Source organism: Rhinoderma darwinii, chromosome 2 (assembly GCF_050947455.1).
Source record: "Rhinoderma darwinii isolate aRhiDar2 chromosome 2, aRhiDar2.hap1, whole genome shotgun sequence".
Lineage (NCBI taxonomy): Eukaryota > Metazoa > Chordata > Amphibia > Anura > Rhinodermatidae > Rhinoderma > Rhinoderma darwinii.
The window spans coordinates 457,736,670-457,754,362 of record NC_134688.1 but is presented as its reverse complement, the minus strand read 5'-3'; the positions used below and the strand labels follow the sequence as shown (position 1 = coordinate 457,754,362).

The 17,693-nt window shown below is 37.6% G+C and overlaps 1 protein-coding gene across 1 annotated transcript; it reads right to left on the bottom strand.

Annotated features, from left to right (window-relative positions):
• Positions 1-8,694: 8,694 nt before the first annotated feature.
• LOC142741905 (claudin-8-like) lies at positions 8,695-9,423 on the bottom strand. Its single transcript, XM_075851227.1, has one exon. The coding sequence runs from the start codon at positions 9,421-9,423 to the stop codon at positions 8,695-8,697; it is 729 nt and encodes a 242-aa protein (XP_075707342.1).
• Between the last annotated feature and the right edge of the window lie 8,270 nt (positions 9,424-17,693).

Below are 17,693 nucleotides of genomic sequence, written 5' to 3'. Positions count from 1 at the left end.
AGGCAATAGACCGAGCAATGGTCAGCCAATGATTGCCGCCCTTCTCCTTCCCATCAGTGTCATCAATCACTAAGCATTTTCTGCCATCAGGCGTCCTTCAACAAGTGCTGCTTTCCGGACTTCAAGTGCAGCACAGGAGAAGTTTCAGTGACAATGTGATAACTGTATGCCAGAAAAGGCAGTGTCGAGAGAAAAGAAAAGATTAAAAACAGTAATAAAAATACATTTGAAGCGGAGTGTACATAGAGAAGGGTCCCCATAGTAATATTTTCAAAAGGGACCCCTCCTGCTGCGTTTTTCATGCCACCATGCTACATCTTAGGGCATAAGGGGTGGTACGTGTTTATCTAGTCACCTGCTCCCCTATGTAATGATATTAGGGTGGCTGTGTAGAAAAAGTAGCTCTTCACAGGTTTATACTAAATGGGAAAACAGGATAGGACCACCTTTGATTGAGGCCTTCCCAATAGGCCTCACAACCATTTTACTGTTCGCAAATAAGATTCCGCAAATACGGATGCACATCCATAGGCGCCCGCAAATGCGGAAGCACTCATAGAAGTCCATCGATGCCACTATTGAAGATTAGGACATGTTCTATATTTTGCAGATCATTTCTACGACCCGGACACACATACGTAAATATACGGAAGAATGTCCGTGGCCTATAGAAATAAATGGGTATGCAATTTCATCCGTAATTACCTGATCTGTAATTACGGATGAAAACTACGGTCTGATTTTGACCACTGTCGTTTACATGTAATTTATAAAAGCAATATTATAATATACATTCCATTTAGTTCTATTCTTATTTGCTCCTATTCTTGTTGTACTGTATCAATTTATCAAGTGCGATGTCTGTCATGGCTCTCCAACTAAAACCACGTAAAGCAACATCCAGCCACGGTAATCCCTCTGGAGATAAGCCTTCTACCCCTGGGTGGTCTAGTGTATTGTGTCTCTTGAAAACAACAGGAAGGTGCATTATATATGTACTATCCTGCCGGATATATTTGCTGCTTACTATATATATATATATATATATTAGCAATCATCTGCTTAACAGTAATGTGCAAAAAATATGACACTTCTTAATATTAAACAATATTGGAAAGATTTTACGAAAGTTCAAAAATGAGGAAACCCAAAAGGCTGTATTATCGTATTATATTATGCATCAGCCAGCCTATACATGCTACACTACTAATGTTTATAGAAAAAATTATTAGAACTAGTACCACCCCTCCTACATTGCAAGAACTAGTCCTATTCTAACTGTTTCCTTGAAATTATGGGAGCTCAGCTATGCTGTCAACTGTCTCCAATGACAATTAGCAGAATTGTGAATGCAGCTCTGGAGTATTATACAGGATGTAACTCAGTAATACAATGTATTTGCAAATTTACGCAACTTTATATATATTTATATATAGTATAACTATATATGAACTGTAAAATGGGATTCAAATGTCCACATGATGTTACCAGAAAACAGTGTATTGTGGGGGCTCAAATGACGGTTACACGGAGCTAAGAGGTTAAGTTAGATTAAGTCGATCAGTACAGAATAAGTCATCATGCACACAGCCATAATACAGATCTGTGTTGTAGGGATACATAATACAACATCCATAGACACCTTTGGGCCCATATGGCACCACCGTTTATTACTGTACGTGTTTTTACAGCGTGCACGGGAAATCGTGTAGCTGACTGTCATAGAAAATTGCTAAATAGTATCTGGTCATTAAGTAAAAAAATTTGCAGTATTAGAGCTCATGCACACGACTGTTTCTGTTTTGCGGACTGCAAAACACGGATCCTAGTTGCTTCCATGTGCTGTCCGTTTTTTTGCTGACCTATACACTAGAATGGTTGAGATGGTCTGCAAATACGGACAAGAATAGGACCTGTTCTATAATTTGCAGAATGGACACATGGGACCACAAAAAAACGCATGTGTGCATGGCCCCATAGAAATAAATGGTTCAGTATGTTATCCACACACAAAAAAAAATGGTGTACATGAGCCCTAAAGGGGTGATTGAGGGACAGTCATCTATCCTGATATGTCTGTTCTAGTAAATGGATTCCAGATAGAATTAACAATGCTGGAGCATATTTTCTTTGAATTCTGCATTGTGTCATCACTCTGTTATTCCTCCTGGAAATATATGAATAATGTGACAACTGGGTGTTGCCATTACCCATGTCAAAAAGGTGCATCCCTACACACCTTGACACTATCCACAGTATATGGAAAATGCGCTAGGGGAACGGTAACATCTATTTGACAATTTATGCATACATTTCCAAGAGGAATAACAGAGGAACGGCACAATGCAGAGTTCTAAGAAAAGATGCTCCAGAATTGTCTTTTCATTCTGACCTGCAGCAACTCAGGCACTGTGTATTTGGCATTGCCATTTGCATGAGACCGAAGTATAGCCAAATATAAATAATATTCAACATTTTATGTAAACTTAATATGTAAATTGGGAAATTTGGAAATTCATTTAATAATAATAATTGGACAAAAATACAAAAACTTTAATGAACCAACACATTAACTTTCCTTATACTGCATATCATCACTTCCTCAAGGTTCCCTATACATTTATAATCTATACATTTATCAGTATAACTTTATACACATTATTCTACATGAATGTCCAACTATGTGCAGGCCGTATACTGCAGCTGAAAACGGTTAGTATGGATCTCATAATTCTTTACAAGATGCACATTAAACAATATAGAAGTTGTATATTTAAGGCGGTATTCTTAAGGAAGTAATCAGAATTGGAGGTGAAGATTTAGAAAACCAGAAGAACAGGAATTGCCTATCTATAAACAAAGGTGATGAATTTAATAAAGGCCTGTTCACATCACCGTTCGTTTCCACTGAGTGGTTCCGTCGGAGGTTTCCGTAGGGTAAACCCCTCAACGCAAAGGCAAATGGAAACCTTAGCTTCCGTTTTCCTCACCATTGAACTCAATGGTGAAGGAAACCTAGCTAATGGTTTCCGTCTGTCACCATTGTGACAGGGTTCTGTCTCTTTGACGGAATAAATAGTGCAGTTGACTGTGCTATTGGTTCCGTCAAGAACAACGAAACCCTGTCACAACGCGGCAGTCTTCATTGCACAACCACGGCTAAATTTTGAGGTTCAGCCTTAGATTTCTGTCACGGATTCTCGGCCTATGTGAAAGACAGCCATACTATCTTGGAGTAAAACTTTCTTGAGTCCTATCTCATAGTGCCTCCGATTATATGCTAAGATAAGACTCTACAAGCGAGCTGTACACATTACCTCACGGATGGACCATACAACGGCATATGGAGTCCCTATTGCTCTGTAATACCGACTAGTAAGTACTCCGTGTTACACCTTGCAGGGCATGAGCCCTAAATCTATATGTAATGTTGAGTAAGTTGGAAATTTTTGGTTTTACTTATTGCGTTCTTATTTTGGGGTATGTCACGCATTCTCCAGTTTACATCAAAAGCTACGTATAACATTTTGCTGGTTCCTCTGAGCACTGAGGATAGTTATGCAGTTAGAGATAAGATGTGTCGGTAAACCGCTGTCTGTTTCCAATGGTAACCTGAAAAAACTTGAAGGCAGCTCTACATGATAACGGAGTGGACTAAACTAACTCACCATCTGTACAAAGTAACTAGGGCTAAGTATTCAAAAATATACTCAACATTCAATGTAGATTTCAACTGTGAAACATTGTTAAAGGTGGAATTGAAAGGTTATTCCCATTTTATAAAGTAATGACACACTACTAGGATATGCCAAGACTTTATGATCGGTTGGGTCCGACCTCTGGGATCCCCACCGTTCTTGAGAAAGAAGGGATTTATAGCTGTGTCCCCTTCTAAGTTTCCCTGCAAAGCAAGTGTCGGGGGCAATGCTGTGCAGGGAATAATAGTGAAAGGGAAGACGCGCTACATCAGCACTGCAGCCCCTTTAATATCAGGAGCGGTGGGAGTCCCAGAAGTCAGATCTCCACCAAGCATAAAGTGATGGCATATCCTAGCGATATATCCGCTCACTCCTACTAGCGACGGACGTCGCAGAAATTAGCGCATATACATATGATTGTAAATATTTACGCAATCCAATTGTTTGAAAAAGGTCGTAATTAGACCAAAACGTCACGTATCACTGTGGATTGTGGATAAGAATAAAAATAATATAAGTTGAATACTGCAAATTGAGTGCCGGGTCTTACATGAATCATTTATATGGAGTGGAATCCTAAATGAGCACCTCAACTTCCGAGTGGCGTGTTTCTATCTAACATAGGCTAGTGATATGCCATCCCTTTATAAGATTGGAATACCACTGTTAAAGGGGCTGGGGTAATGGCGGGGTTCACTTACTCGTGTCACCCACTATTACTACTTCCTTTATAACAGGGTCACTAGGGATAGCTTCCCTACGTTTCTTTTATACTAACGTCGCTCTAATTGCTTTGCTACTAAGTAAATGTATACGACTGAGTAAATACAATTGTATAGTAAATAAAGGGTAATATTTATTACTAACAATAATCACACAAAATACACCAAACGCAGAACACAGTAATTGATCACAGTATAGTATCAGTATACCCCTATACATATAACAAGTTAATATATACTGAGTATACTCACACCATACGTAGTACAGTATAAACACGGTATCGCAATCCTACTTTATACCACCACCCACTTACACTGAGGGTTAATCAGGTAAAAAGGGTTAACAATGTGTACCAGGGGATATGCAGGTAAGCAAGGGTTAACTCAGGGGCAGCAAGGGTTAACAAGGGGAATGGGTTGCTGTGTAAAGGGTTCAGGTAATGTGCAGGCAGATAAGAAAGGGTTGACCAGGGAAGTGTTGTGTAGACAGATGGGTCACCAGCTCATTGTGTAGGGGGAGAAGTAAGGGGTAACTGTATAGGGGAGAGAGATGAAGGGTTGTGTGTAGGGTGAAGAGGGTTACGTGTATTTGCTGCTACACGTGGATACTTAGCGGTTCATGTGGTCCAAAATTGGTGAGTTGGTCTCTGTTGAGGGAGGCAGGAAAAGAGGGCAGAGTGTGGGACAGTTTGTCCTTTTAAACCCTCCTGTGCACATCTGTGTGACATCACATGCTCATGCACGTGTAAGAGGGGGGGCATGGGTTTATGGCTCCCCCCCCCCCATGGAATCTTGTTACCTGGCGAGGTGGGGCAAACAGTGGGAATCTTTTGCTCTCCCCCAGAATCTCGAGGGGGAAGGGAGGTAAGTTAATCAGTGGGGATGTCCTGTGGTACATGAGTGCATCACAAGATACATCCCCAATTACCTCTCTGGTCCCCTGCTGAGTAAGGAGACAGGAGATCAAAGGCAGTATCTCCTGTCTCACTCTCTGCTAATCAAATCATTGTCTTCTTTTGAGTAGATTCCTACGACCAAGTCTGTGAATCTACAGACCTGGCTCCTTGGACATCAAGATATACATATGAGATATATATATATATATATATATATATATATATACACACTACACATACCCCCCCCCCTCCATCTCCATTGAAAGGGGACACTTCCCTTTACAACCACTTGAAGGCTTGTTCTCATATGTCATGCCCTTCAGTCCCTGATCAAAAAATGTATCCCATGGTTTTCTATAAGGTCAGATTTGTGTCCGGTGGCAACAGTTGTGACGCCATATGTCTTCCCGAGCTGGATAAAGGGACATTGCGTGAATTTTCTCTGTACAGCTATGGACATCGGATAGATTCAGCTCAGGCGGAAAATAACTGGCCGGACAATTGATAAAATGTTAACACCCTTACACGTTCAGCTAGAACCATGTGCATGGTGTCTGCATGGCAGCCATGAAGTGCCTATAGCTCCGAAGTACAGAGCTGTAGAAACTCTGTGTGCCATTGTATGTTGCCTCCAATCATCTTCGTATTATGGACATATTCTCCCCTAAAAGCAGTGATTTATATCATTATATATTTGATATAACGAAAAAAAAATAATAATAATTAAATTAAATAGAAGCATTCAGGGGTATAATAGTGTCCCACAGATGTCTATCGAGGGCTGTACGAAGCCATAATACATCCATGTACATGAGCCCTTTATCTGTATCTAAAAATATGACTCAAATATCTACACATGTCTCCTCACTGGAATGAACAGTGATCCAGAGGTGGATCTGAGTCTGTACTCGGTAAATGCTACAACTCAAGTTCTAGGAGAATGGCCCCCATTACTATAGACATAGACTCAACCCCCAGTGCCCATTAGTAATATAATGTATTTTCTAGGCTTTCATGTTTTTGCCTTAATAAGCTGAATGGCACTTGTACAAGTTACATGAAGATGTAGGGATGTAGCTATAGTAGGAGCAGATGAAGCAGTCACATCCAGACTCTGGTGCCTATGTGCCCATATGCCTCCCTGTCACATAAGAATGTACCGGTATCATAAATGGCTCATAGTAGGTGGCACAATATGTTTAATATTAGACCTGTCAACAACTCTGAGCTGCTTTGAAGAAAGAGACTCCAGGCGATATGTACTTAAAATACTTTATTACAAGACATCCAAACAAATTCAATAAATATACAATGATATGTCCAAAATATAACTATACACATATTTCAGGAGCGATTCCAAACAAGCGTGCAAAATATTGCTGAAGAACATAAGAGCATTGTACAATAACACTATCAATGGTATTCGGTCTTGTAGAACCAGGTTTTCTAATACAGATTTCAATGGTTATGGAAAAACAAAACAGTACCAGTTTAGTGGTTATGTTCCATAAGGGTATTGTCACATGGGTCACAATATAGGACCAGCATCAGCACCAGAAAAACCTGGGTAGATGCCAAGACACACAGGGCTTGGGGAGGCCAATGGTGGTTTGCAATAATGTTGTTAAGCCAAGGGTAGGGTAGACAGGAGGCCCATTGGGAATCTGTTGGCATCTGTTACATTACATTACATATACTTTTTATACTCAATTGGTGACATTAATATAAAAAAAATGTATGCAAATAATACGGTGACAATGAATGAAGAGGAAGTCTCTTGTACTGCAGAAAGAACTTCCAGTGACCACTTCAGTGCATGTATCCACATGTACTGAAATCTTGATCACCAAGACAGGAAGTTATGTGGTTGCTAGGCAACCTAAAGTATCAGACAATGCGGAATACTTATGATAGATTAAGGGAATAAACATGAATTCTGAAAAGGTACTTAATACTAAATAATCTGTGGATGTAGCTGCTGCAGTGGACATTAAAGAGGTTTTCTGGTTTAGAAAACCCATTTTTTAAATACTATATACTATGTACAAACGGTGTGCCCCGTTCAGCACCCTCATCCATTAGCCATACTGGAGAGCAGCTAGAAGGATCGTCTCTGGCACTGAATGTCCCAGTGAATCAATGCATTATACAGACAGCCCATTGGGAACTGTGCAATACTTAATTTCCCCTGTGATGGTGCTATAGAGAAATTTAACACTTCTTGTCGAGTTCCCTACAGTTTGCAGCTGATCGATTCGAGTCACCCATTGATCAGCTTAAAGTCCAGCAACCCTCTGACAAAATGGGATTGTCTAAAGGAAATAACACTTTTAAAGTATGGTCATGCAGTATATCCATATAGCCTTCAAGCATTAAATATGACACACTATATACTTATAACAATAAAGAAAATACTTTGAGTTTTTCCAGCCTTTATTAGACTGTATATATATATATATATTTATTATTTTTTATATTTAGGTATGTGGAACAATAAGTATAATGACTGTGTCATTTAGGTCAATTGACTATGTCCATACATACCGAGAGGTCACGGGGAAAACGTCTCAGCATGTTCCACACAGATATATGCCTAAGGTTTGCATAGTGAGCAAAGCATAGTTCTTGTTCACAGGTAATTAGCACATACCTGGCACAAGTCGCACTGCACGCATTGTAGCTGATAACAGATAATTGTATGCCTCATAAAGCACCTGAACTTTCCTGCTGGCCCAATGCAAAATATGCTGTGCTTGCTCTTGAAACATCTTATCCAGCATTTTAACTCTCGACTGGCTTTGAGGGATTAATGCAAGTTATAATATTCTATACATTTATATATATATATATATATATATATATAGATATAGATAGATATTAGATTATTTATGAAAAAAGAAACAAAACATAAAACTGCAGTGCACTTTAGTATAAAATTCCATAAGTAGTTAAAAAACACTCGAACTCAAAATGCTTGGTAGCACGTTTCTCATGGTTCCTAAGATGCAGGCTAACCTGTAGTGAATGATGTTACCAAGTTCTATAAGTGTCCACAGTTATTTACTGTAAAGGACAATACACAAACTGGTTGCGAAAGAGTTTAGTTGTTTTATGATGTTTGAGGTGTCTACCTGCCTATGAACACATGATGTATCTAAACTTCAGGTTACCTGAACTTAAAGTCAATCGTTAATAAGTTAAATACAACCATAGACAGACTATCTGATGTCCAAATTGGAAGAAAATTCTTGCTAAAGTTCCATTTTTCTTCTGAAGGACCTCGAAATTGGGTTTATTCTTCCACCGGTCTTGATGATCATGGTCTTGATGATAAAATTAAAGTGCATTTGTTCTATCTGGTAGTGCAGATTGATGAGCTCAGATGTATTGGCTTCTGGAATACATAGTATGACTTTGTGATTTTTCCTGGGTTTGGCAGGGGGCATAGACTGGCCTTGGTAGGGATGTTTGTGAGGAATAGACAGTCTTGCATCTGTCATCTTCTTCTTCTTCTTCCCTACAAGGTTGGTACCAGCAGAAGATGGCTCCTGCAACAAGGAGGAAGAACATGGTTGGCCAACCTAAGAATACAGCCTCACCAATTTCAATTCTTTGCATTGTTCTGCAAGCTGGGTTGTTGATCTCTCGGATAATGCTGATGGTGGTCCAGACAATTGGGATTAAGACAAGGATTCCAGCTATAATGAAGCCAATTCCAGCAGTTAAGAGTAGGCAATATCTTCCTTCTCGTGCCAGTTTGCAGCATCCAATGCATATCAAGGAAATCAGAGCTATGATGAAGGAAATAATGGAAATCACAACTGCAAAGGACATCAGGACTCTGCCAACTTTTAGATCAGTGGTAATAATCACTAAAGAGTCATAAGGGTGGCAGTCCATGGTGTTTTCATTTTTTGTCACACAGGTTAGCCACAAGCCATCCCATCGGCTTAGCCACTGTCCATCTATACGTTTGTCACAATTGGCAGCATTTCCTTCAACCATGTAGGATGCCCTCCACTGGATCATTGCTGTGACAACAATGGTGAGTATCATGCCAACAGCACCTAGGATGATTGCGATCAGCTGGACAATGAAGTATGCCATTGTTCTTCAGATCCTCGGATAACCTTCAAAGATCCTTCAAAGTACAACTTAATGCTTGCAGCTTCTCTCAGCTTCAAAGTAGACTTTTTAGTTCTTCAAAATGATGACTTCTTATTTGCTACTCTGCAATGGATTTCGACTTCTACACTAGATGATTCTGAAGATTTAAATGGTTCAATGCAAGCTCTGCAGGCCGGTTTTATAAATCAGGTCACGTGTAGTAGTAACTCTGCGTCATAACATGCTAAATACGGGTGTGACCCATATAGGAAATCCTACTTATCATAATTACAAGTAAGAGTCAGGTATTCAGTGTGTTATGGTGCTATTTTAAAACTTAAAAGAAAGATTGCATGTTTTCTCCATGTGGTTAGTCAAATGCATGAGACATGTCAACAAGTCATATCATGGCCTGACGGCACTAGAAAACATCAAATAAGTCTATAGGGCAAGAAGTTATTTTAAAGAATTTAATACCTGGTTGAATAAAATGTTTTCATAATTTACTTGCAGTCTGATAAAGAAAGGTTTTTTAAGTTCCTGTAAGAAGATTCCCCATACATACATTTTTTCCCCCAATATTTTCTCAATATTAAACCATGTACACTCCATAAAAAATATTTATTCCTTTATTGTATCTCTGGAATAATTTATATATTTGAGTCAGACTAGCTATGCCATATAAAGTCCAGAAATATAATTTGTTTTTGTTATTAAATTATGATGGGTGACATTAATGTGTGACTTTTACTGAGCTATCAGGACTGTAGCAGTGTAGAGAGGATTGAGATAGTAAAATACATAACAAAGAGTAATAAGAAGAGTATTATGACAGTAGATAGCACCTCTGTATGAAGCACTAAAGATAAGAATGACCCTTTATATTATTTGGGGGAATATTAAGCAATCTTATATGAAGGCATGGTTTAGTGATGAGGACCTCAAATAAATATAAAGCGTACAGTACACAAATACTTCTGCCACACAGTGCTCATGTAGTGCAAATATCACGATTAAATAATACCACCATACAGTAACTGAATAATATCACCATAGACTGATAAATACCCCATACAGTGACTGACGAATCCTACCATACAGTAATTAAATAATACCGCCATACAGTAACTGAATAATATCACCATAGACTGACAAATACTCCATACAGTGACTGACGAATCCTACCATACAGTAATTAAATAATACCACCATACGGTAACTGAATACCAGCATATAGAAACTGATTAATACTGCCATACAGTCACTGAATAATATTGACATACAGTATATTAATATTACTACTATACAGTGACTAAATAAAACCACAATACAATACCTTAATAATACTACCATAGAGTGACTAAATAACACCACCATACAGTGACTAAATAATACCACAATACAGTAACTGAATAATACCACCATACAGTGACTAAATAATACCACCATATGGTAACTGAATACCACCATAAAGAAACTGATTAAAAGTGCCATATAATCACTGAACAATATTACCATACAGTAATATTACTACCATACAGTGACTTAATAATACCGCCATACAGTGACTAAATAATACTACCATAGAGTGACTAAAAAATACCGCCATAGTGTCTAAATAATACGGCCATACAGTGACTTAATAATACCACCGGACAGTGACTGAATAATATCACCATACAAAAAGAACAAAGGAATGTATTTATCAAAGTGCATTGTGTGATGATAGGTACTTAGTTGGAGCTAAACTTTTAGGCAAAATGATTGTCGGACTCTAAGTTGCAACCCACAGAAATTTGAGGTTATTTTGGCTAAATATAGAAAGAAAAGCATAATATAAGATCAAAGTTGGTGCAATATAATTATAGAAAAGTATGTGAAAAGATACAGAAGATTTCAAACTGCAATGGTGTCAATATATTTTTGTTCAGAATCCAGAGTATAGGAGCTGCACTGAAGTAAAGTCCAAAAAATGGCGGGTGCTGGCCCCAAAGGAGTATGGACGAAAACTTCTCGAATCATCAATTAAAAATCCAAAGAACGAGGCAGCACTCCAGATCAGTGGAAAAATTCAAAGCATTTATTCACCCAGTGTACAAGCGACATTTCATCTTCCCATTGAAGGCATTGTCACGCCTGATAATGCCCTCAATGTGTTTCTTCATTTAGATATTCTTGATGAATAAAATCGTAATTAGAGATATTTCCAGGTTTTACTAAATCACCACCATTGCATGTTCATGACCGAAACACATGGAATATAAATAGTCATTAGTAGATGACTTCTTCCTTGCTAGGTGTGGTGTCCTGATACATGTGTGTCATACTTGGAATGTTTGAATGAATCAATCAAATCCATATACAGTATTTATTTTCCAACCCACAGATTATTAGTTGTCACTTTTTTTTTATATAGCACATAGGATATCCAAACTAGCACAAAACACAAAAACAAAGAATAGACCATAGAAATGTCCCTTACAGATGTAGCCATCTTTAACTTGATTCTGATAACTTGCTACAGCGTGATATCAAATAACTAAAGCCATTGAAAAGTCATAGAAAGTCAAGATAAGAGATCTAGCCACTGTAATGCATTAAAAGTCAAGGTAAAGGCGGCTACATCTGTACATACCGTAGTTGCAGCGTTGGACTTGCCCACCAGAGTACCAGAATATCCTTCAGTTGGCCGAGGCTTCGACACAATATTGTGCCCCATAGGCCCAACAGGAGACAACCCCAATGGGAGGTGACTTTGGCGCCAATCACTTGCCACTAGGGCCTATTTCTTATGAACCTTATTGATGATATGTCCTGTGTGTCCAATGATAAAATCAAAGATTACGATAAGAGATGAGTGAATTGATTCTACACAAATCTAATTCACTCCAAATTTCCCAAAAGCTTCGGATTAGACAAAACCAAAACTTTTGGGGTTCGCGGTGCACGAATTGCAGAATAATTACGGCCACCGATGAGTCCCGGCTGACATTTTACAGATTACAAAATAGTCACATGACCATAGATGGGCTTCCCCATAATGCCTTGCAGACAGCTCTCACAAAATGTACTGCGGTTATCCCTCCGTTTAGCACAGCGAATCATGAGGGGTATAGGTGGATGACATTACGAATGCTGGCTTTTAAAGTGGTTAACCACTTTATATATATGTTTTTTTTTTTTAACAATAAACAATGGGGATATGTGGCACTTACTAATATACTGTGTTCAGAAGTTCTGCCTGTTTTATTTCATGTTGAACCGCTGCACCCTGTTTTCCAGGTCTCCTACAATTGCAGCAACTCCGCTCTCAGCCCAAAAATGGCGACTGATGGAGGGGCACGAGACACGACCCCACCAATATGACATAAAAGAAAAATGGAGAGTTAACCTTCAGTGATGCCCATATACACATGTACGGAAGATTTACATATAAAATGTAACTCAATTGATCTACAGCACCTTAACTGAGTAGACCCATTTTCTTTTGCTGATATCCTCCAATGTGTATATATATATATATATATATATATATATATATATAGTCAATTGCTGAGGGTTGACTATTCTTGTTTCTTCTGTGCTTACCTTTTCTTTTTGTTGTCCATCAGTCATACCACTCAGAGACTAGAATAATCCAGACTGGATAGCGGCCACTCTTGAGATACACTAAACTGGATAAATGGTTGGTACCGCTGGTATATTTGTTGGTGCTACGGATAAATGTTTTAGTTTATATTTACCACCACTGCGGTTTCTGTTACATTTTGTTTTCTACCACCTGTGTACAGTTTTGGGCACCAGTGCAAAAAAAAGACATAGTGGAGCGGACAAATTAAAGTCTAGCTAAACGTTTGACAAACTTTTGACATGTCATAGTGACATATCAGAAGTTTGGATTGGTGGGGGTCCGAGCACGGAGACCCCCACCAATCGCTGAAACGAAGCATCTGAAGTGCTCGTGTGAGCTCTCAGCCGCTTTGTGTCTGTTCGGCTTTTTCCGGAAAGCCGATGTATCGGAGTACGAGCTCATAGACTTTCTATTGAGTCCGTACACGATACATTTATTTCCAGAAAAAGCCGAACAGACACGAAGCGGCTGAGCGATCATAAGAGCGCTTCAGCTGCTTTGTTCTAGCGATTGGTGGGGGTCTCAGTGCTCGGACTCCCACCAAACAAAACTTCTGACACGTCACTATGTCCTGTCAGAAGTTTGTCAAACGTTTAGCTACACTTCAAGTAATACATGGAATGGGTAGACTATAGTACCCAGAAATACAATCAAAATTAGGGTTAGCTAGTTTAGAAAAAAGATGGCTGAGGGGTGACCTAATAACTATGTATAAATACATCAAATGTCAATACAGAGATCTCTCTCATAATACCCAAGACTAACTATAACAAGGGGGCGTCCTCTACATCTATAGGAGAGAAGGTTTCTACAAAAAGATAGAAGGGATTCTTTACTGTAAGAGCAGTTAGACTATGGAGGTCACTGCCAGAGGACGTTGTGGTGGTTAATTCACTGAAAGAGTTCAAGAGGGGTCTGGATGCCTTTCTTGAGTGTAATAATATTACAAGTTATGTATTAGATTACTGTAGATGGGTCGTTGAACCAAGGATTTATTTTGATCGTCATATTGGAGTCGGAAAGGAAGTTTTCCCTTACAGGAGGAAAATTTAGTTTTATCTCATGGGGTTTTGCCTTCCTTTGAATCAACATTGCAGAATAATAGGCTGAACTGGATGGACATATGTCTTTTTTTATACATCTATATATTTCCTGAACAACGTTTTCATATCAAAGCCAAATGATAAAAAGTATTAATAGATAAAACCTAAGATGTCCCAGCTCAAAATACATATACCAGGCACGGCAATTTGTCCAGAAAAATCAATCTTTATTGTTCCCACATATAGTAGACATACTAATCTGCCCCTCCAAAAAAAATATACAAAAAATATATTGTAAATCATAATTAAAATCAACCTGGGAGAGAATTCACCAGATCCACAATAGCACAACAATGTAGTACAAATACAAATGGTAATAGCTCAGCCAACCTGGGTACAATACTAGAGAAGTCCTAGTTCAAACGACCTACTCATAGGGCACATACGTGGCATTTACCTGTGGCTGGCATAGTGGCAAAGTGGAAGAACTCACCCCAGGAGATACCTCGACGTGCGTTTTGCAGCTTTCGTCAGGAGAAAATGTGCTAGTCCAAGCCAAGGCCAAATATTATGGTCAATAAGCAGTGTCCAATGGTTCATGGCGTGTCCGGGTCCCATCCAGCAACTACCATCTGCGTCATTGACAGAAGCACCAATGGGCAACTTGCCCACAAGAGGAACTTCCACCAGTTCACTGACAACTTCCGGTAGGACGCTGGAACAGGCGCCGAACACGGCTGTGCACTCACCACCAATCAGAAATATTAATCTATGTACTGATATTAATTAAAAAAAAGTAGGGGAATTCTCCCATATACCACCATATAAACAGCAATACTAGAGTCCCTTTATATATAGTAGTAAACAAAGAAAAGAAAAGGCAAAGCACGTGTGGCAACATGTCTTTTTTTAGCTTTACAAACTATGATCCAGGGGTGTAGCTAGGAGGGGTTTGGCTAGGCATGTACTTGGGTGCTGGGTGCCAAGGGAGGAGCCAACGAATCGCAATGCCTCAGGCCCTGTTCACACATAATTTTTTGGCCCTGTTTTTGGCGCTGATACCGCGTCGGAAACCTTGTCAAAAAAACATCCGAAAATGTGTTCTGCCGGCAAGTCAAAATCTGCCGACACAATATACACCCTCTATTTCTATGCATCTAGGGCAGCGGCAGAATTTTTAGAAATATAATCATATAATATATAATATAATATAATGCAACACTTGGCAATGCTGATGTCATGTGAAAATACAATCAATATAAAAGCTGTATCTATAGATCCATATTCAATGTAAACTTGAATTAGACAGCTGGATAAAACAGATTTTTTTTAGTATTAGGTGAAGCTACACCATAAAGATATTACATGTATATGTTTTTTACCCTTAGTAACGTTACTCACCGTTCCTCATCTTTATTTCCCATTTAAATAATCCTATAAAATCAGATATATGCACGCGTCTACTGCGAGGAGTCACACTGGCCAATTATAGTGTATCATCTGGACGACAACATTGATATTATACAATTATCTGTATTGCTCCAGTTGTTGAAATGTTTAAAGGGATACAGCGCTGTAAAATATTTATTGGTAACTATGTCATCTAACATACACAATCTGGAGAAACATTGTTCATTCTTTTGTGTCATCGATAAAAAAACATAAAGATCAGCTACTACGATGACCATGGAAAAATTGTTACACTACAGTGAATGTTCACGGGGGGAGGAGAAGCTGCTACATGGTAAAGAAGTGAACAGGTTTTAATTAATCGTATCATACTCAACCCGGAGCTCACTGCTTACATTTCAGAAAGATGTTATCATTATGTTTAGCTGCTCTGGTTTATACAGTATGAATGTACGAAAATTACAATTATAATAATAATTATTATTATGACTACCCATTATTATTATTATTATTATTATTATTATTATTATTATTATTATTATTTATTAAACATGTAGTTATATGATGGTAGTTTGCAGTGGATTGATATTATGAAATGAATTATATGCAAGTTTAACAAAATACATATAAGATAGATAATTAGAGACAGACAGAGAGAGATAGATAATTAGAGACAGACAGATAGATAGATAGATAGATAGATAGATAGATAGATAGATAGATAGATAGATAGATAGATAGATAGATAGATAGATAGATAGATAGATATGAGATAGATAGATAGATAGATAGATAGATAGATAGATAGATAGATAGATAGATAGATAGATAGATAGATAGATAATTAGAGACAGATAGATAGATAGATAGATAGATAGATAGATAGATAGATAGATAGATAGATAGATAGATAGATAGATAGATAGATAGATAATTAGAGACAGATAGATAGATAGATAGATAGATAGATAGATAGATAGATAGATAGATAGATAGATAGATAGATAGATAGATAATTAGAGACAGATAGATAGATAGATAGATAGATAGATGATAGATAGATAGATGATAGATAGATAGATAGATAGATAGATAGATAGATAGATAGATAGATAGATAGATAGATAGATAGATAGATAGATAGATAGATAGATAGATAGATAGATAGACATGAGATAGACAGATAGATAGATAGATGATAGATAGATAGATAGATAGATAGATAGATAGATAGATAGATAGATAGATAGATAGATAGATAGATAGATAGATAGATGATAGATATTAGGTAGATAGATAGATAGATAGATAGATGATAGATAGATAGATAGATAGATAGATAGATAGATAGATAGATAGATAGATAGATAGATAGATAGATAGATAGATAGATAGATAGATAGATAGATAGATAGATAGATAATTAGAGACAGATAGATAGATAGATGATAGATAGATAGATAGATAGATAGATAGATAGATAGATAGATAGATAGATAGATAGATAGATAGATAGATAGACAGATAGATAGATAGATGATAGATAGATAGATAGATAGATAGATAGATAGATAGATAGATAGATAGATAGATAGATAGATAGATAGATAGATAGATAGATAGATAGATAGATAGATAGATAGACATGAGATAGACAGATAGATAGATAGATGATAGATAGATAGATAGATAGATAGATAGATAGATAGATAGATAGATAGATAGATAGATAGATAGATAGATAGATAGATAGATAGATAGATAGATGATAGATATTAGGTAGATAGATAGATAGATAGATAGATAGATAGATAGATAGATAGATAGATAGATAGATAGATAGATAGATAGATAGATAGATAGATAGATAGATAGACATGAGATAGACAGATAGATAGATAGATGATAGATAGATAGATAGATAGATAGATAGATAGATAGATAGATAGATAGATAGATAGATAGATAGATAGATAGATAGATAGATAGATAGATAGAAAGATTTGAAAGAAAAACCAAGAATTTTGCTTAGAGGAGAGACTGCAGCAGAGAGCATCAAGTCTGACCGAGTCCAGAGATCTGAGCATCCAAAAGGTAAGAACTTCCTGCAACATCAACACAATCCTACTAGAAAGAAAACACCAGAGATATAAGGATTTATCTAAAAAATGGAAAATCACAATTTA

Bases quoted from the DNA above. Each gene is read 5' to 3' on its own strand.
- LOC142741905 (XM_075851227.1), bottom strand. From the start codon at position 9,423: ATGGCATACTTCATTGTCCAGCTGATCGCAATCATCCTAGGTGCTGTT.